The sequence below is a fragment of the Miscanthus floridulus genome, chromosome 11, assembly GCF_019320115.1.
Source record: "Miscanthus floridulus cultivar M001 chromosome 11, ASM1932011v1, whole genome shotgun sequence".
Taxonomy (NCBI): domain Eukaryota; kingdom Viridiplantae; phylum Streptophyta; class Magnoliopsida; order Poales; family Poaceae; genus Miscanthus; species Miscanthus floridulus.
This window is the reverse complement of record NC_089590.1, coordinates 86,233,621-86,258,566: the sequence shown is the minus strand read 5'-3', so window position 1 is coordinate 86,258,566 and position 24,946 is coordinate 86,233,621. Positions and strand designations below refer to the sequence as shown.

Genomic DNA, 24,946 nt, shown 5'->3' with positions numbered 1-24,946 from the left:
TTTTCTAATAAATAGATTTGTTATTTTAAAATATCCCGTAAATGTCTTAATAATATTTACTAAACATTATAAATATTAATATATTTTATAAACATTCAGTGAAACTTATGAGCTCCAGATTGAGTAACTATTATTCGCAAAACAAATTTGTTTATTCTTTTTGGATTTGGATGTAGGGAGCAAGTTATAGGGTCACGTTGCGACTGGTCAGCCGTCTCAGTTGGTGGCTTCCTGTCGTTGCGTGCTCTGAATGCGGACAGCAGTGGCGCCACTTGCTGTGTCCTATGCATGGAGTAGAAAATTCATCCGAGCGTAGAAGCCGTTCGGCGAATCGCCCGTTCCGTTGATAGGATCATAAGCGATGAGCCTAGAACCACATCGCGAGTGCGAGCAAGTACAGCTCCCAACTCAGCATGTGCACGCTGCGTAGATCGACGTACGGAGTGCGTACGCACACACGCGTGACTGACACGTCGCCATAACCTCCTCCAGTCGTTGCCCATCGCTCGGTTGCTCATCACACACTGTTCGCTGGCCGCTGCTGGTGCTGGTTTGGGCTGGCTGGTGTTGGTTTTTTATGAGAGGAAAACACTGTTGGCTGGTTGAATAAGTCTGGCTGAAACCAACAAACGAATAGGGTGGTAAGCGCCACGGCAGCTTGCCGTGTAGATTTTTTTTTCTTTTCTTTTTGATTTTTATTGAATCTGCCCCAATATGAATTTGCCTCCTCATCCACCCGCGAATAGTTGCCCAGGATTAATTTGCCTTTGTCAACGTCAACCAAGGAGCACGAGGGCCGGGTAGTACGTGCTTTTCTAATCTTCTTAATCCTTCCGTTTACGAGTAAACGGTAATGCTACAAACAAAACGTCCCACGCCAACGACTTCTCTTTGAACGCGTGGCATAACGTGCAGCGTAACTTTGGGCAATGATAGTGCTCTCGCAATTGGAGAATAAGTTGTAGGTTTTAGCAGCTTGCGTGCATATGGCGAGAACTTGGTAAATTTTAATTTGGCAAATGAGTGTACGTATAGTATTATTGACCCGGTTCGCTTGAGCTTATTCAGAACTATTTTTGAATCATTAAACACTATTTTTCTCTCACAACATTTCAGCATAAGCACTAGCATAGATTAAATTTTAGCATCAGTCAACATGGTGATTATTAATATAATTAAGCTGATTATTGGCCGAGAAACCCTTGTTTGTTCGGCAAGTTCTGTACGTTGGAGTTCAATTACAAGGTTGGAGTTAAATGTAATCAGCTTATTTCATTCAATATATATGCTGCTTTGTTCAGATGATGATTAAAGGGGTACTGTACGTAGATAATGATCGCACCCAGCCCGCCAACCGCAATACTACAAGTTGCCCGGGATTTGTCTTGCTAATAATCAATTAATTATTTGATCCTCAGAACGAACTCGCCAACCAACCAGCACGATGGCTCATTGGCTCTGGTGCGTACTTTATCAGCCAGGAATAAACAAAATTCTTAGGCGCAGTCCACCTTTGAGCGGCCGCGCGCGCGCAAGTACACAATTGGCAATTCTTCACAAGTCACAACACAGGCCTTGTTTAGTTCCAATTTTTTTTCCCAAAAAGTGTTACAGTAATTATCACATCGAATCTTGCGATACGTGCATGAGCATTAAATGTAGACGAAAAAAAACTAATTGCACAGTTTGATTGAAAATCACGAGACGAACGTTTTGAGCTTAATTAGTCCATGATTGAATATTAATTGCCAAATAAAAACGAAAGTGCTATAGTAGCCAATTTCTCAAATTTCACCCAACTAAACACAGCCAGAAGCGCAAGTCGGCAAGCATCGACGTTCACGCTCACGCTCACGCCTCCGTGGTCCCCCGTACATGTACATGTATACGGCCAATACGGGTGCACATACGGGACGCGCGCCTGTTTCGGGAACACACACGTTTCTGTTTCACCTATTGCCTACTACACCATAATACAAATAGTAATTAATAATAATAAGAGTAGTATTTCCTGTTTTTTTTAAAAAAAAAACACTTTTGATAAGTCAATTTATCTTAGGTGTTACTAAACTTATAGAAAAATAGCATTGGTATTTATATATTTTCTAATAAATAGATTTGTTATTTTAAAATATCCCGTAAATGTCTTAATAATATTTACTAAACATTATAAATATTAATATATTTTATAAACATTCAGTGAAACTTATGAGTCCAGATTGAGTAACTATTATCTGCAAAACAAATTTGTTTATTCTTTTTGGATTTGGACAGCGGCAGACCCAGAAAATATTTCAGGGGAGGCTGAACAACACTGTTGTTCAATCTTAAGTCTCAACCCCTCTACACTATAGAACTTTAACTAAAAATTCACGTATGCTCCACAGGTATTCCAATGCTGCGATATAGGACCCCCTATGTCCGCCCCTGGATTTGGATGTAGGGAGCAAGTTATAGGGTCACGTTGCGACTGGTCAGCCGTCTCAGTTGGTGGCTTCCTGTTGTTGCGTGCTCTGAATGCGGACAGCAGTGGCGCCACTTGCTGTGTCCTATGCATGGAGTAGAAAATTCATCCGAGCGTGGAAGCCGTTCGGCGAATCGCCCGTTCCGTTGATAGGATCATAAGCGATGAGCCTAGGTCATGTTTAGTTCCCCAATTCCTAAATTTGGCACTATAAAAAAAAAAGATTCTCTATCACATCAAACTTGTGGTACATGCATGGAGTACTAAATGTTGACGAAATCAAAAATTAATTGCACAGTTTGGTTGTACTTTACGAGACGAACGTTTTGAGCCTAATTAGTCAACGACTGGACAATTATTACCAAATAAAAACAAAACGTGCTGTAGCTACAGTAGCACCCTGAAATCCGGCGGCGCCGATTCGGTGGCCAACTAACCATGGCCCTAGTACCACATCGCGAGTGCGAGCAAGTACAGCTCCCAACCCAGCACGTACGGACGTACCAGTACCACTGCACGCTGCGTAGATCGACGTACGGAGTGCGTACGCACACACGCGTGACTGACACGTCGCCATAACCTCCTCCGGTCGTCGCCCATCGCTCGCTTGCTCATCACACACGTAAGCGCCACGGCAGCTCGCCGTGTAGATTTTTTTTCTTTTCTTTTTGATTTTTATTGGATCTGCCCCAATATGAATTTGCCTCCTCATCCACCCGCGAATAGTTGCCCAGGATTAATTTGCCTTTGTCAACGTCAACCAAGGAGCACGAGGGCCGGGTAGCACGTGATTTTCTAATTTTCTTAATCCTTCCGTTTACGAGTAAACGGTAATACTACGAACAGTACGTTCGACTTGAACGACTTCCCTTCGAACGTGTGGTATGACGTGCACCATAACTTTACCTCACTGCTGCACGCGGCGCCGTCGAGCCAAGCCCAGTACTGGTGGCGGTGGTGTTGGTGCTCGCGCGCAGCCGCTCGCCGCCGTGTCCAACCCCGACGATCGGAATCCACCGGCCCATCATTTCTCTCTCCTATGTTGCATATTTATGTTTCAAGTGTTTCAGACGTTTTATATGTATGTTGCAGTTGTTTCATATGAATGTTTCAAAAGTAGATCGGGGGATGTTGCACATGTTGCAAGTGTTTCAGAGGCATGTTGCAAGCGTTTGATTAAAATGTTTCATCTGTTTTCAGATGTATGTTGCAATCGTTTTATCTAGATGTTGCATATGGTTGCACACATATGTTGCAACATTATGTTCCAAAATGTTTCATCTGTTTTAGTCTTATGTTGCAGCAAGTGTTTTCATGTGGTAAGTTGCAAGTATTCCACCTGGATGTTGCATATGTTTTCACACATATGTTGTAAGTGTATGTTCTAGATGTTTTATTTGTTTTTAGACGTATGATGCATTCAAGTGTTTCATTTTGCACGTGTTTGATGTTGTTCGGAGAGTCAGGGGGCGCAGCGAGCTGGTGGCCAGTGAACGTTGCACGCGGCGCCTTAGGGCTGGCGGTCAGGGGCACGACAAGGCAGAGGTGCGCCTGTGGGGACAGGGCGAACAAATGTGGATGGGGGTGGGTCAGGCGTCGGGGCGGGTGTGCGAGGTGTGCGGACGGGCATACGGATAAGTATGGTGAGATAGATGCGAGATTTTTTTATTCATATATTAACATTTCAGCGAAAATTTGCACCGTTCGATGCTAACCATCCGGATCAGACGTCCGTGCGCTAGCAACTAACTCCAAAGACTAAACGAAGCCTAGCGTGCGCCGCATCAGTACTCCATCCATCCGGGCCGGCTTTCTCAGCGGCCGCATGTCAAGTGTACACGACTAATCTTCGCATGCGCAACAGCCAACAGGGGACGAAGAAGTGCCCAAGGCGGCCAGGCTCCATGCCCGTTGACGACCGTGTCCGACATGGGGTGCACCGATCCCCGTCACCGGGCCGACACGCGCACGTTTTGCAACCACACAAGTTTGTTTCAGCTACGACTACTACTAGGTAGGATCGGGTCACCTGGCGAGTCGTCTCCGTTGGCTTTGCCTCCGTTCCGTTTAGTTCCATTCCATCGGCCTATTCGGCAGGCCTAAACGGCTGGCTGGGCTAGATGTGCTTGGGCTTATCAGCCCAGTCGTTCGGCAACCCAGCCCCAGCCGAACGGCTAGACTATAAGCCACGCCAACCGAGCGCATGCCTCTCTCTCCCTCCTCTTTTCCCCTTCGCGCGGCTAGGGTTCCGCCGCAGTCTTGCCGCTCGTCCCCATCTCTACGCACAAGTCTCGGTGGTCGTGACCGCCTCTGTACGCTGTCGCTGAGTCTTGCCGTCGATAGCCTCGGAGACCTTAAGCTGCGCCTCCCTCTCTGAACCCGCCTCCATCGACGCTGATTGCCTCCAGCAAGGTACCCCCCGGATCCCACGCCGCCGCAGTCTCACCCGATCGGATCTGAGCCCCACGACCTCATCTTGTAGGTTTCCCCGCGCCCCACCCCCCATACCCACCGTGACCCGGTCGCCGGCAGCTCCTTTCAGGTGTTTTCGATCCACCCACTGAGAAGGTTCGTATTTCAAATCTATGTTGAAGATAACTTTGTTGATCATACATAACTTATTGTTGACGTGTTCCGTCCTGTGTTGCCTCTGAATTGTACAGGATGATGAAGCTGGTGCAGTCCTAACTTGGTGATTAGTGTTGTAGTACATTCTTGTACAATTCCAAACAAGACAAGACTCTATTACTTGGTGTTCTAGGTTCAGCTCGACCTGCAGAAGGTTAGTAATGCATGCGTCCTTTAGTAAACTACTTATTGCCAGTTTGTGTTCTTGGTTCATGAGAACACTTGTACACATACATCACAAGATTTCCTTTGATTTGAGCTTTCTTTGAAATATGCTACCATTAGTGGTGAGTTTGGCTTACTCTCTTCTATAATTGTTATATTTGTTTAAACTTAGCTGTTGTAATTGCTTTCTTGAGTATGTACCCCATTTGTATGTTGATAACAACCTATTTCATATGTCCTTGTTGCCTAGTTTACAAATAATAATCTTGTATGATTTATAATGTTCATATGCACAACTTGGTACACGGTTTTAAGAGTACTATCGCTTGCTGTTCATGCATTATGTTTTGTTGAACCTAAGCATTATGCTCTATTCTTACGCTACAGAAAATTTAGGAACATTTCATCCGCTGGTGCTCAACGCTGCTCACACTGGCAGCATCGTCGACTTCGTTGTGCTCTCCACCTGTAGCCAGGCAATACAACCTCCGTTCAAAACGCCGAAACCGTTTTGGAAAGGCAAGTTCCCTTTCCTTCGCCCAAACCCTACTTTGCGTAATGCTAGGAACATCTTTTTTCCTTTTCCATAGCATCCATGACAATAATACATCGAAATGTCGCACATTGCATTAGATGAACCATGACCGTGCTAGCTAGGATGAAAGAACATGCTCATTATTTCTTGAGCTAATCACTCAGTAGAAAAAACTATGTCACTGAGGCAACAATACCCCAACCCCTATTGGGTGGACAAATGTCCATCATGCCTTTAACAAGGCCACAAGGCTCGGGTACAACAAGAAACAGCTCTAGAACAAGTACAACGAGCTAAAAAGGGCGTATTTCAATTGACGCGATGGACAAATCCATACTGGGCTTGGCCGTGACCCGCATACTGGAGAGGTGACAGTTGATCCCGGTTGGTATGCCACAGGCACTGGGGTACTACTACACCCTTTTTGTTGACTCTTTTTTAGCATTTAGGTTCGCACTAACTGACTACTAACATGGCCATCCCTAGATCACGTGCAGAAAAGTAGCCAAACCGCTCGTGAGAGGTTTAGACGTCCACCATGTTGTGGGCAACTGACCTTGATTTTGGGACGCACCCCACGTGACAGGGGCGAGTTGGACATCAACTTGACCGTACACCCAGTAGTGCCAGCCCTCAGACTCCTCAAGCCTTGTCCGACGAGCCCGTACAACCACGTAGTGTTGGTCAGCCCTCTAAGAGAGTCACTAGGGACCATTCCGTTAACAGTCCTTGCAGTAAGAAGAGTAGCAGGACTCCAACCCTTGATGACTGCCTTGATGACCTGAGCGATATTATCAGGGATGCTAGGGGGAATAAGACCCATCAAGCCACTGGTGCCGAGGAGATTGCCCAAGTCAATCAGATTCTGAAGCAAGATGGTTACAGTGAGAGTGATGTAGTCTTTGCCCAAGCCCTTAGTTGCAACAACAGGTTCTGTCGTCGGGCTTTTCTTGATTTGGAAACAAAAGAGGGTCGGTTGAACTAGGTGAATGTCTCGTGGGACTTCGTTTTCTCCAAGTCAAAGTGATCAGCATCATACTTCCTCATGTGGCTTTTTTAGTTGGTTTAGTTTTCCAGCATGAGCATGTTGAGTTGTTTATGTACCTTGTCAGCGTTATGTTCTTTGTATTCGTTGTAATAAAGATCGTTGTCAAGAACTATGTTCACTTAGATGTGTGGTGTACTGTGAGCATTCTAGTTGAAGCGCCATCTGCATTCTATTTAATGTCAATTTCTGATTTGAGCATGTTTAGTAAACTTTGGCAGCAGGAGATGGTGGGTCCTAGATATTTCGTTAATTGACTACATAAATTTCATTAATTGACTGGTTGTGCTTCCACATGTATTGAGGTAATTGAAAATGATTCTTTTTTATTATTTCTGGTATGATACCATGCCAATATATGATGTCACATCTTATTGGTTTGTGCCCTTTTCAATATTGCAGCATGAGCAGCAATGAGGAGTCGTCCAATAGCGACACTTCCAGTGAAGGACCGGGCATGGTGAACTTGGCAAAGGCAGTTATCATGCTAAGAAGGTTGAAAGGCCTGCTGGCGCAACAACGTCCTGCGGTAAATCCTCCTTGTCCCATACCCAAGCTCACCGAGGCGCAATGGATGAAACTTACTCTTGACGACCCCACAAAATGCATAGACAATTTGTGTATGTCCCGTGATGCCTTCATGCATTTGCATAACATGTTGCTTCCGTTTGGGCTACCATCTATAGACAAGTGTAGTTCTGTTGAAGCTTTAGGAATGTATGTCTAGACTTGTGCCCACCAGTCTGCTAGTAGAGAATGCAAATATAGATTTAAAAGATCGTTAGATACGGTTAGTAGGAAGGTAACTGCACTAGCAGAGGTTATGTATAGGTGGGCACAGACTATACTAGTTCCAGCAGATAGGAACTACCCACGAGTCAGCCAGAAACTTACTGAATATGCACCATGGTAGATGGTACCCCACATAAAGGTTGAGGTTAATCAGAAAGCCAAAGCTGACTTCTTCAATAGGAAAGGAGAAACTTCAATTAATGTTTGTGCCATTGTGGATATGGATGGCTGTTTCACCTATGTGGTTGCCGGGAAGGCGGGGTATGTCATGACATCGCGGTCCTAAAAGACTGTCAGGCCGATGAATGGTTCCCCCATCCACCTGTAGGTTCGTGATGACTTGTAAATATCTTTGATGCAGCATGCGTGTAGGTAGTTGGCAGGACATTGTTGGCACTAATTGTGGAATTATTTCAATTTTTGTAGGACGCTACTACCTGGCAGACGCGGGATACACAGAGAGTCAAGGATACATGACTCCTTTTCGGAATACAAGGTACCATATAAACGACTTTAGGGGCGTAGAGTTGGGATGTTAGAACGCGAGGAGAAATTTAACTACATTCACGCGAGGCTGCGCAATGTAATTGAAAGAAGATTTGGGGGGCTCAAAGAACGGTGGCATATTCTGGAACGGGTTCCTTACTTCACGAGGAAAAAGCAAGCGATGATTATCATATCATGCTTTGCAATGGATAATTATTTGTGGCCACGTAAGTATGGACATAATGCACCGTCGTATGAGCTGCCGGAGTGGGTGGTTCTAAATAGTGGAACCCAAACAACTGCAGTAAGGAAGTTGATATCAGCTGTAGTGTGGAGTGGAATATGATTGAGGGAAGGTGATGTAATGAACCTACTTCAGTACTTGAATTTAAGTTAGGTTAATCAATGCATTATGTGTGGGCCAAGATTTGTTAACCCTAGTGTATGTTGTAATCTTTTGTTGTATGGATTGAACAAATGGAGTGTCATTTGTTGGGTATTTGTAATGGACTATCATTTGGTAGCTACGAACTAGAAGCAGATCCTATTGAGTAACTGCATGTATCATCTGTACAAGGTAATTAACTGAATAGACCAAGATATTTCATCCTTTTCTAGGTCCTTAATTTAATCTTGTGTTATTTTATTAAATTTATACTGCAATCAATTATCCAATATAGTTCAAATTAGTATTTTACATTGTAAGTGATAATAAAAGACATTGTTGTTTGCTCATATGTGGTGTTCTTGATTTTGCAGCCACTTCCAGAGACTGTAGCCACTAGTGAAGGACATTGCTGCTGAATATGTCACTGGCCTGATAAGTTTATTTTGTGAAGTTATGTGTGAGAGTGGGAGAAAAATGACCCAGCACCCAGACCATTCATTCATGTAGCCTGTAGCTGTACATACATGTTTGCAATTTATATGCGAGATGTAGTAGCCCTCTTGAATGCTACTTGTTTTGCTTTAACTATGACAAAGTTGTGACATGCTTTTTGCACAAAGCGAGGCATATTGTATCTATTTAGATGCATCATACTGGGACAAGCATATCATGTCGTGCTTCCATTTTGGCAACTGGTGTTTGTAGATTGTCCTTACTTTAATTTGAGCACCTTCATTTGTACATCCATCTCCTTATGTTTTATTTGAGCTGTGAAATTCTATTTCTGGTGACTGCAGTCCATTATTCTTGTTTGAGGCATGCACATTATACTTTTACTTCTTTGTTATATTTGAGTTGTGAAGAACACTTAGGCGGACATAATTATTGGCCTACTGTTACTTCCTTTGTACAGGTTGTTGTTATGCCTGCTTAGAAGATGTATAGTAGGGGTCGAGAACTGGATGACACAACTTGGATGCCTTCTTTTGATTTTTGATTGTTTTGTATGTATCTGTTGCTCGGAATCAAAGAAAATTCTTCGCTCCTTGTTCATGGTAGTGTTATTGACTTTTGCCTTTGATTGGACCATTGCTCATGATTCTTTGTTCATTTGTTAAGAGTTCTTAGAAGGCAGGAAGATGTTCTCAGTTGAGGCTAAAGAACAAGCTGGATTTCAATGCAAGGAGGACTGAAATACCATGAGAAATGATTAATACAAGTGTAGTTCATCAGTTGACTCAACCATCTTTATAAGTATCTTACTACTGTCAGTGCACGTTGGAACCTAAGTTATAGTTTAAAATTCATGGCCATGGCTACATACTTTTTTTGTCAGTGTTTGGTAGTTTTGCTGGACTTAGAGAACTGAAATTGGTTGAGGGGAAGAGTTTAAATTTGAAATGGCTATTCAGCCAATTTAAATTAGCTGGAGGCTGGCTGGCAACTACTTGGCTGGCTGGTTCAGCACCCGCTCCAGCAAGCCAATTCAAGCCTGCCGAACAAGTTGCATGTGTGAGATGGAGGTAGTTGTTGGCCCGTCTTAGTTGCTGCAATGCATGTAGACAGCAGTGGCGCCACTTGCCAGTAGAAAAACGAAGTTGGTACCACCAGTGGCAACGTCCGGGCGTCGAGTGAGTACGTATATAACATCGTGTCTGCGCGCACCGAGCTGCGGGGTCCAACCGATCGAGTGAGACACGTCCCATTCCGAGGACGAGTCACCATATCTCTCCCTACCGCCTACCGGGCTCCGAGGGGGCAGCCAATCCAGGCTCCGCTGCTCGAGCAGAGAGACGATGAGGTCTGGATCGAGCTCCAGACCTTCTTCGTGCCTCCATGGCTCCGCACTCCCGACGCTGCTGCTTCTTCTTCTTCTAGCTGCATCAGCCGCGCAAGCTCAGCAAACGCCAACGATGAAGACCGATCCAGTCGAAGGTGAGTAGTTTCTCTCCAGTTCTTCCCGGGAATGGAATTGACCCAAGGCTTTCGAACCAGCTCGCATCATCGATCCATCCGCCGCCTCCTTGCATCTTCTCCTCATTACCCACCCTTCGTCGTCATGCTGGCTGCCTTCATTTGCACAAAGAACGTACAGTTCATCTCTGTTTTGGCTCTGTGTTGCCTTCTCGTGCTCCCAAGAAAAAGCTTCTGAATTTTCCTTGGCATGTGGATTTAGTTCCTGCCGGTTGCCGTGCAAGAAATTCTTTTCCCCCCGCTACGGTTGCAAACATGATCTCTTCCTCTGCTACCTCTGGCTGCCTAAGTGCCTAGTTGTTCCAGGCGATCACCACCTACTCTGTTCCAAATGTCTCGGTTAGAAGGTCAACCGCGGATGTCGTATTTTTGCCTTTTGACCTCGTGCACACACCAAAAATCCACACACCACCACCGCCCCCACACGGCCACACGTAGCTTGGTTTTGGCCGGTTCCGCGATGTCAGCGTGGGCGCTGATTCCTGGCCGTCCGATCGCCGCGGCGCCATCGGACGCCCGGGGAGCAGGGACCTCGCTCAGAGTCTATGTCTATTTCCGCTGCTGATGTGAATGGTTTGCAGCGGCGGCGGTGAACGCGGTGTTCGCCAAGCTCGGCCAGACGGCGTCGTCGGCATGGAACATCAGCGGCGACCCCTGCACCGGCACCGCCACGGACGGCACCGTCATCGACGACAACCCCAGCTTCAATCCGGCCATCAAGTGCGAGTGCTCCGTCCAGAACAACGTCACCGTCTGCCACGTCACCAAGCTGTAAGTGCTTGTGTTTCTATCTAGACGCCCGCGCGTCAGGTGCTCGATGGAATGCTCGCCTCAGCCTGGCCGCTCGTGCTGGGCCTGTCGCATGCCGTGAATGCGCATATCTTTGCACTTTGCTAACGAACACTGGTCCCTGCAAGAGCCAGATGCTTGGTGGAGGATTCAACGGTGTTTCGTGCACCTTGTTGTGTTTATGTCTGACAACAAACAGCGGTCATGGCTGACTTCAGATGGCATGAGCTGATAGGTACTTTTTGTTTTCCCAATGCAGGAAGATATACGCACTTAATGCAGTTGGCCCCATACCAGAGGAGCTGCAGAACCTCACGCGCTTGACCAATCTGTAGGTGCTCTCATCTTTCTTGCATGAAATTGTCTGGGAGCCAAAAACATCCTATCTCAAGCGTCATATTGCTAAAACTGTTCACTTGTGGTTAGTTGGGGGTTTATGTTATTTGCCTGATGCGTATCGCATAATTTTATCCTCCCATTTTCTTGTTTTCCATTATGGATTTCGCAGATTGTAGATCGATACTACCATCATATTTCTCTTGCATGAAATTGCTGGTACAGAACAGCACAGACTTCATTTGGCGATTGCCATTAACTGTCATTGTGGCTGATATTTCTCATAAACTTTGGCAGTAACTTAAGATGATATTTTTAACTTCACAGTGGTCCAATGTTACTCCCAAATTCAGATATGCTGTGAATAATACCTAATGAAATGATGATCTGATCTCTTTTCACTGATATCTGATCTGATGTTATTTCAGGGATTTAAGACAAAATTACTTAACAGGGCCTTTGCCATCTTTCCTCGGGAATTTGACTGCTATGCAGTACATGTGAGATTTATAACATAAAATATTACCCCGTAACATGTTTTTGCTTAACATCAAATCTGAAGCTTTCCCTCTTTCAAAATACAAGGAGTTTGGGCATCAATGCATTGTCTGGATCTGTTCCAAAGGAGCTTGGGAACCTTGCGAATCTTGTATCTCTGTGCGTAAACTATTTTGTTAATATCATGGCACTGCCATTAGAAATCACCTCCAAATTTTGAATCATAAAAACTAGAAATATATGTTTCAGTTGTCATTTTTTTTTATTAACATGGATTGTTTTGCTAATTTTTTTCAGAGGCTTTGGCTCGAACTACTTAAATGGCTCTCTTCCATCAGAGTTGGAAAACCTGGAAAAACTTGAGCAATTGTGCGTCTAGAATCTTCACTATTTTTGGGCATTCCATACATTTTCTTCTTTTCATTTTGAGAAAAGTCAATTTTACACCTGTCAGCAATGGGCTTAGTCTAGGATTGTTGCACTCCATGCATTTTTCTTTAGGAAAAAAAATTGCACATAAGATTGTTTAGAACCTAAATCAGTTTGATATGGAATGGAGTTTATTTTGATCGACATAGTGGAAAGTTTAGTTTAAATAATATTTGTTTTGTAGTACTATTACACTTTATTTTACTTATATAAAGTTATTTGGGTAATTTCAAAATTTTAAATCCATCCATAAGTTTTAAAACTCAAATACTATTTAGCTGTAAAATGGGCCTTTTTCTTTCATTCTTCGCTTGGACTAGTAGGCGCCATGACTTATGTTTGTTCATATGTATATCTCTTAATTGCAGGTATATTGATAGTGCCGGCCTAAGTGGTCCCCTACCGTCATCATTTTCTAGGCTAACAAGAATGAAGATACTGTATGCCTATAAAAGATGTTTTGTTACAATGTTGTTCCATGCGATTCAATCTTATATGTTATTTTCTGGTGTTTAGGTGGGCATCAGATAATGATTTTACTGGGCAAATACCAGATTTTATTGGGAGCTGGACCAATTTAACAGAACTGTAAGATTTTTTTTCCTTCTTGCATTATGGTATTGTAACTGATCCAGGTTTTCTTTCTTTCTTTAATACAAAGGCACACAGCTCTCCTGTGTTGTTTGAAAAAAAATTCAGATTTCTGGCTACACAGATTTATTTACTTTCGTTGTACTAAAGAAATGTCATCTTCCTTCTCTCTTGACTACATAGTCAGTAAATGCATCGGTAAAGAAATGATGCTTTAAAATAGCAACATGAATTACAATTTTGTAGGCGGTTTCAAGGCAATTCGTTTCAAGGTCCACTTCCAGCCACTCTTTCTAATCTCGTCCATCTAACAAGCTTGTAAGTATTGGTGAGAGTACTAAGTATTATCCTCTAATTGTAGTTTTACTGTCTGGAAGTATGAATTACCTATTTCTGTGCTGCAGAAGAATAGGTGACATAGTAAATGGAAGTTCTTCACTGACATTCATCAGTAACATGACATCTTTGAGCACATTGTATGGATAACTTTGTCATCACTTAAGGACAACTATGTCTTGATATTTGATATAGTGCAATCAAGGTATTAAAGCCAAATACTCTTGGCATGCTTCATTGCAGAATTTTGAGGAATTGCAGGATATCTGATAGCCTGGCATCAGTGAACTTTTCACAGTTTGCAAATCTAAACTTATTGTAAGGCATTTTGTTTCTTTCAAACTCCTGTCAAGTGTGATTTGTGCAAATATGCTTTAATGAATGGATTATGCTTTGTTTAATTACTTACTTCCCTCTTGTTCTCCGTTTTCCTGTTACAGGGATTTGAGTTTTAACAATATCACAGGCCAAGTTCCAGAAGCCCTTGTGAATCTGAATTCACTCAACTTCTTGTATAGTTTTTACTGTCTTCAACTTATTCCTTCATTTTGAAGATATTCATTGTTCATGTTGCTAATGCTAGCAAATTTGTTCCTACCAGATTTCTCGGTAATAATAGTCTTTCAGGAAGCCTGCCGAGCTCTATAGGAACTTTTCTTAAAAATTTGTATGTCATCGAAATTCAATTTTGTTTGTACAATAAAATCAGGGAGGCATTTATCTATAACATTTCTCTTTTATCTTTTCTGTAGAGATTTTTCTTACAACCAGCTGTCAGGCAACTTTCCTTCTTGGACTACTCAGAACAATTTGCAACTGTGAGTACTGAGTTCTGAAACTTCAAGTGACCACCTGAAGTCCTAAACCATATCCAACCCAATTAGGTCAATTCAACCCAACCTAGATTATTAGAGTAATTGTATATACATGCATCAAACAAGCATTTCTGGTACATTTGAAATTCTGTTTTTGTGCATCCATAATATATATATTTTTAAAAAATGTTACAATTGAAGGGCGGGCCTGGTGCAAGCGGTAGAGTCTTACCGCCGGGTTCGAGTCGCGGTCTCCTCGCATTGCACAGGCGAGGGTAAAGCTTGCCACTGACACCCTTCCCCAGACCCCGCACAGAGCGGAAGCTCTCTGCACTGGGTACGGCCTTTTTTTAAAAAAATGTTACAATTCTAATTGACATATGATTATGAATCTTTATTATAGAAACAAACGTTCTTAACCTTACAGACCAGCACAATAAACTGAATCAATTATTTGTCCCTACTTATCTTGATTTATGCTTAAACCAGACAAACCCTCAATATGCTATGGAAGTAACAGTGATGCCTTCTTATGCGGAAAAAAAAACAGTGATGCCTTCTAATTATTTTTATCTGTGTTCAATTCTACATAGGAACTTGGTGGCAAACAATTTCATGACGAATAGGTTAGCTCATATTCTGATATCACCTCAAGTTCTCAAGTACAATCATTATGTTCTCTCAGCATATAGATTGGATTCAAAATGCCAATGTTTTACATCTGCAGTGTATTACCTTCAGGGCTGTATTGCCTTCAGAGAGATACACCCTGTTTTCTTGGCTCTCCACAATGTGAGCTTACCACCTTTGCAATTTCAAGCATGGGCCTACTTGAGAAATACTAGACAGGTGTACTAAATTAACACAATGTTAAATAATTGACTTGCTTGCAGCTGCCTCTATTGCTGTGGACTGTGGGAGCAGTAGACATATATCTGGCTCTGACAACTCCATGTATCAACCTGATGATGCCAGTCTTGGAGCTTCATCCTATTATGTTACAGGAGCACCAACCTGGGGTGTGAGCAATGTCGGCAAGTTCATGGATACATCAAATGGAAGTGGAAGTTACATAATCTACAGCTCACGCCAATTTCAGAACACTCTAGATTCAGAACTATTCCAGACAGCAAGGATGTCGCCATCATCTTTGAGATACTATGGTATTGGACTCGAGAATGGAAACTATACAGTCACTCTTCAATTTGCAGAGTTTGACTTTGAAGATTCACGGACTTGGAAGAGTGTTGGGAGAAGGGTTTTCGATATCTATCTTCAGGTTGGTTCCTGTTGAGCTGATTACCTAAATTTTGGGGTTTTAGCTTATGAGCTGATTAAGACTTTGTATTATTTTTTTCTTGTGTTTGGCATAGGGTGAGCGTAAAGAGAAGAACTTTGACATAAGGAAGGCAGCAGGGGGGAAATCTTACACTGCTGTCAAGAAGCAGTATATTGTTCCTGTCACTAGAAACTTCCTTGAGATTCATCTTTTCTGGGCTGGCAAGGGAACTTGTTGCATTCCTAGTCAAGGCTACTACGGGCCTGCAATCTCAGCTTTGAGTGCAACTCCAAGTACTCCTCTTTGATACAATCACCGTTTAACATTTTTTAGATAATTTCCTTTTGGTGAATAATGCATATATAGTTTCTACTTTGAGAAGCGCTTATGGTTGAAACAGTACATGCACTTATAGTAGTAGTACATATCCATTTTGAACTGTTATAAATGTTCTCATGTGCACTTCCAGTAAAAACGAGTGGCAATTCAGAAAAATCTAGTAATCCAAACACTGCTACTATAACATCGTATTTTTCTAACAAGTGAACTTTCTCACAGATTTCACCCCTACAGTCCGTAATTCTGCACAGAAGAAGAGCAGTAGTAAAACAGGTGTAATTGCTGGAGTCGTGGTTGGTGCAGCAGTTTTGGGAGTACTAGCAATTGCTGGACTCCGTATGTGGAGGCACAAAAAGAGAAAACTATTATTGGAGCAACAAGGTAAATGAGATACCATGATTACAAGTTACAATGTATTATGAATCGAGCTAAGAGATTGTGTTTATAAACTTATATTTTGTGATGTTTTCAGAGCTTTACAGTATTGTTGGAAGACCCAATGTATTCGCTTATGGTGAACTAAGGACCGCTACTGAAAATTTTAGTTCCAATAATCTTCTTGGTGAAGGAGGATATGGGTCAGTTTATAAGGTTAGTTTAACTATAGTGCTCATGGATGTGAATTTTCTATGAAGCCTCTGAAAGTAATTTTCCTAAGTTATTCATAGCAAAAGGGGATACCCATTTTTTTATTATATGCACAATTAGTTTTTATGTTTTGTTCATCTCCATTTTTGGGTGATGTAAACGCTTTTGCTTCAATTATTTTCACGTATATCAATATATGCACACTAGCTACTTTCACTATTCTTTTCCTTCTCTATTGTTTCTAGTTGCGATTATAGCTTCTACACAGGTTTGGTAAAGTAAGAGTGCTACTTCTTCTTTTTTCTATTCAAACTTACGTTGTTGAAAATGGCACCTTCTTGCAGGGTAAATTAGCTGATGGAAGGGTGGTGGCTGTAAAACAGTTATCTGAAACATCTCATCAGGGAAAACAGCAATTTGCAGCTGAAATAGAAACTATTTCTCGAGTGCAACACCGTAGTCTTGTGAAGTTGTATGGTTGCTGTCTTGAGGGAAATAAACCACTACTGGTTTATGAGTACCTGGAGAATGGAAGCCTTGATAAAGCATTATTTGGTACAAGCTCATTTCAGTTTGATACAACAGTAATTCTAGGAGTTCAGGTTTCTTAAATAAAACTTAACATTTATATTTGCAGGAAGTGGGAAACTGAACCTAGACTGGCCAACGCGCTTTGAGATATGCTTAGGCATTGCAAGAGGCCTCGCTTATCTCCATGAAGAGTCTAGCATCCGTGTTGTGCATAGGGACATAAAGGCTAGCAATGTCTTACTTGATGCAAATCTCAACCCTAAGATCTCGGATTTCGGGCTTGCCAAACTTTATGATGACAAGAAGACCCATGTCAGCACAAAAGTTGCGGGTACATTGTAAGTACATTTCCATCTTGCCCCCTTTACACCTGCAGATAATTTTCACATGTGAGCTAATGTCAATTTCTCACTCTTCTGTGAAGTGGTTATCTTGCACCTGAGTACGCCATGAGAGGTCATATGACCGAGAAAGTTGATGTGTTTGCATTTGGTGTGGTCATATTGGAGACCTTAGCTGGAAGGCCAAATTTTGACAATACGCTGGATGAAGACAAGGTTTATATTTTAGAATGGGTATGTTAACTCTGAACTCTAGCCTCGAAGTTGGGCAGTGTTGCAGTCTGGTTTCTGTACTGTTAGTATGTGATCTTCAGCAAAATTTATGCTAGGGATTTATAATATCAAGCTCGCATGCCTTCATAAAAATTTCTTTTATGACTTAGTTTCATCTGATTTTCTTTTGTAATTGCCAAACTGTAAATATAGTTGTAGTGTTGCCTAGGTTTATGATTCTTGAACAAAGGGTGCCAAGTTTTACTATAATACTATACTATGGCAGCATGAATTGGGATCTTATTGCGGCATGGGAGGTTGATTGCATTTTTCTTCTTTTCATTTGATTTTGGCTAGCACAGCAAACATAACATAGATGTGAATTTGTACAGTGAAAATCACTAAAGACAAAGTCACTCTAGCGTGGCATCTTGTCATTTCTAGCTAATCTTCTGTGCTTTCAGGTTTGGCAGCTATACGAAGAAAACCACCCTCTGGACATGGTCGACCCCAAGCTCGCAGGATTCAACAGCGACGAGGTGCTCCGTGCCATCCATGTGGCCCTCCTCTGCACCCAGGGCTCGCCACACCAGCGTCCGGCCATGTCACGGGCGGTGTCGATGCTAGCAGGGGACGTGGAGGTGGGCGAGGTGGTGAACAAACCCAGCTACATCACCGAGTGGCAGATCAAGGGTGGCGACACCAGCAGCTTCATGAGCAGCAATGTCAGTGGGCAGTCGAGCGTGGCGCCAAGGTCATCAGCAGCGCACACCTCGTCGCCATTCCTGAGCTCTGTTATTGACGAAGGCCGGTGATGATTAGCAAGTTCTGTGAAGCGACGGACTGTTTCTTGTAAACGCGAACTACAAAATGCTCTCTGCTTTTGCACATATATATTGTGTTGGTTATATGTGCTGCGTTCGATGGCTGCTTCGAAGTAGATCTCTTTCGGTGCCTGTTTTCTTTCTTTGTTTGTTTGTTTTTTTGGGATATTTTTCTGTCGATTTCAACTTGTGCAGTTCCATTTTGTATGCAAATGATAGATATTCAGATGGTTAGGTCCATTTGGTTGTTTGAGATCAAATTGCAGACGGGGCGAGTTGTTAACTTAACCCGCCCCGCCCGCCCCCAAAATTTGCTTTTGAGGCTGTTGTGGTCCAGCTGTAATATTTTTGTGGCCCTACGTCTTTGAACCTGCTAAGTCCGTTGGACAACGGACAAGAGACAAAGCTAGCGAGACCCGCAAAGACCCGCTAGAATCGCAACAGCGACAGCGACAACTACGACCCGATGGCGCACCGCCACCTCTTGTCGTCGGACTCTAGCGACAGCGACAACGTGGCCGCCATGCACATCACCGCCGACCTCGCCCGCCTCCGCGAGCGCTACTCCCGCCTGGCTGAGTACCAGTCCACCTACGCCATGAAGCTAGCGTGCGAGAAGACCAAGGACCGCGTCGCTGAGACCGCCGCCGAGGAGATGTGCAAAATGGCTCGCCGTGGAGGCCGCCGCCAGGGAGGTGTTCGTGCCGGCGAAGGCAAAGGAGTTCCTCAAGGCCGTCGAGGACGTGTCGGGCAAGGTGGCGCGGCATGGCGCCCGGTGGCACACGCGCGCCGGGAAGCTCGCGGTGCCCGTCGAGGCGTTCGAGCGAGTGCGCACCAACGCCAGAACGGCTGCGGACGATGCCTGGTGAGGTGAGCTCTCTTCTGACGATGGCAGATTGAGCCATCTTCTTCTGCAGAATTCACCCTGTTCTGGTCGTGGGCACGTATGCGGGTTTTTTCACCAAGTCTGCCATGTCCACGAAGTATATGACAGCAACGAATGTAGGCTAGTGGCCAGCCGCAAACCCGCTTAATCAGTTTTGCGGCGAGCTTTGTGGGTTGGCGGCTGTCCACAACCCGCCCCGCTTGCAAGCTTAGTTTGAGATGTATATATGATTTGCAAGAGCTAAGTCATGTTAGATATAGATTTTTTTTTTCTTATATTATGTTAGCAGCAATCAGAGATGGGAAGGAGAAATTGGGGACAGGATTGTACAAATTCTTCGTAACCCCTCTGGTACACGGGCTCTCGGCCCCTCACTGGTAGACACGCAGGCACCCTCACGCCCACTCCGCTCCACTCACTCTGGTACTGGGCTTTCTGCTGCGGCCACTTCTCCGAGGCCCATTAGCTGGTATCTCTGGTGGGCTTCCAAGGAAAAAGTCTATTTTACCCCTGAACTATTCTCAAAGTTTAGTTTTTCTCCGTTAACTCTAAAACCGGGTAAACCACCTCCCTCAACTTTTAGAACCGTTCATTTTATCTCCCTGACCCGGTTATAAGTGGTTTTTAAAGGCGGTTTTGTCCTTTTTTTATTATTTTGGCTGAATTTTTAAAAAATCATAGAAAAATCATAAAATAGAAAATCCAATTTTCTTTACTCCACATGAGTAGATCTACACAGTGAATATATAATATGGTATGCTTTAGTACAAAGTTTTTATTGTAGCTTTAGATCTATGCTGAAGTGGTTAGGTCTCGCGATTGAAGGCTCCTGCAAGACGGAGCGCTGCCGTCGCCGCCGCCGCCCACCTCCACCACTGCTGGTCCCCTCCCTCCCCCTTCGGCATATTGCCAGAGGTCGGAGGGATTGGGGATCCATCGTTTTAATAAGTTTTCCCAGTAGATCGAGTCTTTAGGGTTATGGTCTCTCCATACAAGTTTCTTGGTTTTGGGGATTTATTTTCTCCTCCCCTCCAGTGATGGCGAAAGGGCAGGGTGGAATAATTTTGTCCATGACGGCTCTGTTGAAGATGAGGACGACAACTACGGCGTCAGCATCATCACCGGTTTGACAACATGGAGACTTTTATTTCCGGACGATGACATCAAGGTAGAAATGGTGTCGCCGCCATAGAATAATTTTCTCCGGTCTCTTCTCTGTTTTATTATGGTGAGATCTGGCCACGATGAAGGACTAGGGAGAATAGGTTTCAGATCAGTGTTCCTCATTCTTCGGTGCCTGCAAGAAGAAGAAGAAAAACAATAGAAAGAAGAAGTTTCTCAACTATGCCTATATGAATGTTGGTCGTCGTTCGTTGGGCGTCTGTTCTCAGACCTTTTGCCGAGTGTTTGCCTGTGCAGTCATCCATACTGTAAAGCGTTATACATGTTTGGTTTTGAGATCTGGGGCTATTTAAAGCGTGAGTGCTCCGCCTGTGCTCTCCAGCGTCGCAGCCGCCACACACCACGAAACTGAGGCCCCAGCACGCGGCGCACCTGCCCTTGCCACCAGGGGCGTGGAGCTTCGTGTTGCCGCCCGCGGCGCCCGCGCACATCGACACCAGCTGTGGCAGCAAGCACCTGCGCGGCGCCTCCGACGTCGCAGCCGCGCACGAAGAGCCGCGGGGGCACGGCCTTCTCCCAGGCCCCGGTCCATGGACACGTCGCGCTCCTGGAACGCCGCTCCCAGGTTCTCCAGCAGCGCGCGCACGCCGTTGCAGCCCTCGAACGTTTCCCCGCACGACGCGGAGCGTCGTCGTGGTGAGCACCACGGCGGCCTCCCCGCCCGGCGGGCACCTGGCGGGGAACCACAGGAGCGGGTCGGCAGGCTCCGCGGGCGCGGGCAACGCGCGGCCTTCCTGGTCCACTAGCAGACCAGCTCCCACGCGTCATTGCTCCAAGTCCAACAGGTATGTACTACTACATTGTAGTAGTAGTCCATCATCTGCAATTCCGCACGCTATCAGTGTGGGCGGCCAGCATCACGCTTATCGCGGCCGCGTCTCACAACTTCACCTTCGCCATCATCCAGCAGGCGCGCACCGTGGACCGCCACCTCACCCCGCAGATCCCGCCCGCCAAAAATGATCATCTTCACCACGCTCACGATGCTCTTCAGCGTCAGCCTCGCGCTCTACGACGGCGTCTTCGCCCCCGTCGCGCGCCGTTGCACCGTGCGGCGGTCGGGCATCACCTACTTCCAGCGCATGGGCGCCGGGTCGCCGGCTTCGTGGTCTCCGTCCTTAGCGTCATGGCGGGCGCGCTCGTGGAGGCAAGGCGGCGCCGCGTGGCCCCGAAGCACGGCGGCCCGCTCGACAGCCCGCAAAAGCCGTCATGCCCATCAGCGTATTCTGGCTGGTGCCGCAGTATGCGCTCCACGGCATGAGCGACGCGCTCTCGACGGTTGGGCACATGGAGTTGTTCCATTTTTACACCTTGAAAACGTTCGATGTGGACGCCGGCCGCGTTGATGGTGGTGAGGGGCAAGGTGGGCGGAGCCTTTGCCATGTCCAGGTTGGAAGCTTGTAGGCAAAGATTGCGATGGTGAGAACTTGTCGGGACTGCGGATTGCCGATCCAGTTGAGAATCATGGGCGTCTGTGGGCAGCATGTGTACCGTAAAGTACATTTGGCGTCCCGTTTCTGCACTCCTAAAGAAGTGTGAAGCCCTTGTTTAGTTCCCGATTCTGGACAACCAAAATCACTGTGCAGACACTGTAGCATAATGTAGCATTTTATTTGTATTTGGTAATAATTGTCCAATCGTTGACTAATTAGGCTCAAAACGTTCGTCTCGCAAAGTACGACCAAACTGTGCAATTAGTTTTTGATTTCGTCAACATTTAGTACTCCATGCATGTACCGCAAATTTGATATGATGGAGAATCTTCTTTTTGCATAGTGTCAAAGTTTGGATTCGGTGGGAACTAAACGCCCCCGAAGTCTCACTGTAATTCACACGCGGGGTCACCTGAGTCACTGACAGTGGGCAAAGTGGCAAATCTGTTGTCACTTATAGTTAAAGCCTAGTCGTATATAAGAATTGCCGATCTGTATCGATAAATAGTCTCATTCAATTTTGTTATGTATCTAGATATAATATATGTATACATACATAGCAAAATCTATGTAAAAAAAAAATCAAAAAAACTTATAATTTGAAACAGAGAAAGTAGTTACTAAATAATCCAACCAAGCAATGCAAGCCCAGCATGTGACATGCCACCAGGTACCAACAAAAATTTCAGCTACATTTGATCCACTGATTAATGGACATGAGAAAAAGGCGCGGTGAGGGAGGTAGACGACGTGTGAGATAATAAGTTCCACTGCAGGGATCAACGATCGAGAAAGGACTAATGAAATACCGTACCCAACAGTGGTGCCCGTTAATACCATCTCATCTCCCGTACAAACATAGTCACCATGTTCGCTTGTTGGTTTCAGTCAGACTTATTCAATCAGCCAATAGTATTTTTCTCTCACAACAAATCAGCACCAGCCAGTCCAAATCAGCCCAGAAACCAACCAGCGAACACGCCGAGTACCATATATGTAGGATTCATCATTGCGAAATTGCCATCGAAAATGTAATACAACGGCAAGTCTTTTTTGCTGTACTTCTCTCGTTCTAAACTATAGGTTATAGTTATGCTTACCTTTGCCACAAGTAAGACTTCTCTTAGCTTACTTTAACTCAGTTTATCACCAACATCTACGGTAACAAATTAGTTTCATTAGTTTTTTTCCACGAAATATGTGTTTACATTCATGTTAATATATTTTTGTTGACGCAAAGATCGGTAACACACCAGCTAAGGCTAGATTGTTCGGGTCGCCATGGACCGAAGAACGCAGCGAGGATCACAGTTACTGGTGAATAACGATTAGTTTTCGGGCAAACTAGCAAAGGAACTGTCCCCGGTAGGGACTCCGTCGAGGCAAGGACGTCGTCGGGTTGCCCTAGGTCAGCCAATAAGCCTAGAGCGCCATTCTTGTCGGATCAAGCGATGAACAACAACATGGGGTTGGGATAGAGATTAGGGCAAAAAAAGATAGTAGTGGATTGATTTTTAATCGATTGTATGTGTTAGGCACCTCAATCGGCCTCATATGATATGATATTCTTGACATTATTAAGCTATTACAATGGACTTAAAACCTCATCTATTGATAATAATAATAAGAAACCAAATAGTATGATATGATATTCTTGAAATTATTAAAACTAATACAATGGACTTAAATATTTTCTGGGCGAAGGAGGAAATCAACTAAGTCGAGAGCATCGCGAGGACCATTGACCAATCGCATCCCTCACGTTTCTTGCGCGATCGCCACCCCACGCGTAAGTTCGCTTCCAAATCACTAGAAGTGTTGAGAGCTTTCCCCAATGGACAACACGTTTTGCCTGTGTTTGGGTGATGAAGGTCTGCTGCTGCCACTTGTGAGATGAGCTGAATGTACCTCGGATCGCTGGAAACCGCGCGGCTTCTGCAATCATCACCACAAACCGGACCAGCGCTTGCTTGACTTGTGCTTCGGTGGTTGTGTCGAAGTGGTCGCAGCTTGCAAGTATCTTGACGGCTTCTATGGCAGACTGTTTCCCTAATGGAACTGTGGGAAGGTTCAGGTGACCGCCAACCAGATCGTAGTATGACTCCGTGAACGGCATTGTGATGGCTCCAGGTAATCCACCAAATCCACCACCAAGGATGTACCAATGTCCAGTGCTGTTCCTGAAGCCAAGAAGGTACAGATCATCATTGACTATCGCTAGCGTAGTCTTGTCTTCTGTTGCTGCCCCGGTGACATGGACCATAATCCATCCCAATGGCGTGCCGTAGAACTCGGGGCGCCGCGGCCCAAGAACATATCTGCCTTGCACATTTGGTGTCACATATTCCGGATTACTCGGCTGCCTCAGCTGCCTTCGTAGCTTCGTCCACAAATCATCATATGTTTGAGTAGATAGCTCAAAGTAAAGATGCACAGATGACGGAGCTGCTTGTGCTTGGGCCACCAGGTGCACAAAAAAGCAGGCTAGAGAAACAAGGAAAAAGGACTACGGATTCATGGTGCTGCTGATGAAACAATCCTTGATCGCATTGATTGTTTTGTGTATATTCGTTTTTCAAAAAAATGCTTTGTATGTAGTATTTATAGTAGTACAGAAGTATAGATCCAAGGACCATGATCTCTCGTAACGACATTCGTCGAGTCCATGTACGTTCCTGATATCTCGTAACGACATTCGTCGAGTCCTTGTACGGTACTCCTACTGTAACTCCTACATTTCCAACGAGATTCTACTCTATCTCCCACATTTTCTGGATCCGTACGCATGCGGCGAGTCGTTTTCTCCTTATTCCTCCTATATCTTTTCAAACCGACGATCAAGAATTGGTGGTGAAGGTTATCTATGCTGTTTGGATCTCGACAGGAATAATCTAAACTGCTTTTTCGTGATCGTGATATAATAAAACTCAGAGGCTGCTGCTCGATCTATGCCTCTCCGTTTTTTTCGCACCTGAATTGAAAGAGTCGCTCGTCCACGAGTCGCCGCTCGCGTTTCTGGTGATATAAATAGGGTCTGCGCCATCCGCTAGCGCCGCTTT

The 24,946-nt window shown here is 44.6% G+C and overlaps 1 protein-coding gene across 1 annotated transcript; it reads left to right on the top strand.

The window, feature by feature from the left end:
* The first annotated feature begins 10,191 nt into the window (after window positions 1–10,191).
* On the top strand, window positions 10,192–18,646 carry LOC136491461 (probable LRR receptor-like serine/threonine-protein kinase At1g56130). Its single transcript, XM_066487769.1, has 24 exons — window positions 10,192–10,438; window positions 11,059–11,248; window positions 11,526–11,597; window positions 12,031–12,102; window positions 12,188–12,259; window positions 12,398–12,469; window positions 12,898–12,969; window positions 13,046–13,117; window positions 13,367–13,438; window positions 13,525–13,596; window positions 13,700–13,774; window positions 13,897–13,968; window positions 14,058–14,123; window positions 14,209–14,274; window positions 14,865–14,897; window positions 14,999–15,063; window positions 15,165–15,550; window positions 15,645–15,843; window positions 16,109–16,270; window positions 16,362–16,480; window positions 16,822–17,032; window positions 17,115–17,346; window positions 17,433–17,583; window positions 18,027–18,646. Exons 1-24 carry the CDS (start codon window positions 10,300–10,302, stop codon window positions 18,375–18,377), a joined length of 3,093 nt encoding a protein of 1,030 aa, XP_066343866.1. The 5' UTR covers window positions 10,192–10,299; the 3' UTR covers window positions 18,378–18,646.
* The last annotated feature ends 6,300 nt before the right edge of the window (window positions 18,647–24,946 follow it).

Coding starts and splice junctions, on each gene's coding strand:
- LOC136491461 (XM_066487769.1), top strand. CDS start 10,300: ATGAGGTCTGGATCGAGCTCCAGACCTTCTTCGTGCCTCCATGGCTCC. Junction 12,260..12,397: donor CTTGCGAATCTTGTATCTCT/GTGCGTAAACTA, acceptor AATTTTTTTCAG/AGGCTTTGGCTCGAACTACT. Junction 14,275..14,864: donor ACTCAGAACAATTTGCAACT/GTGAGTACTGAG, acceptor AATTCTACATAG/GAACTTGGTGGCAAACAATT.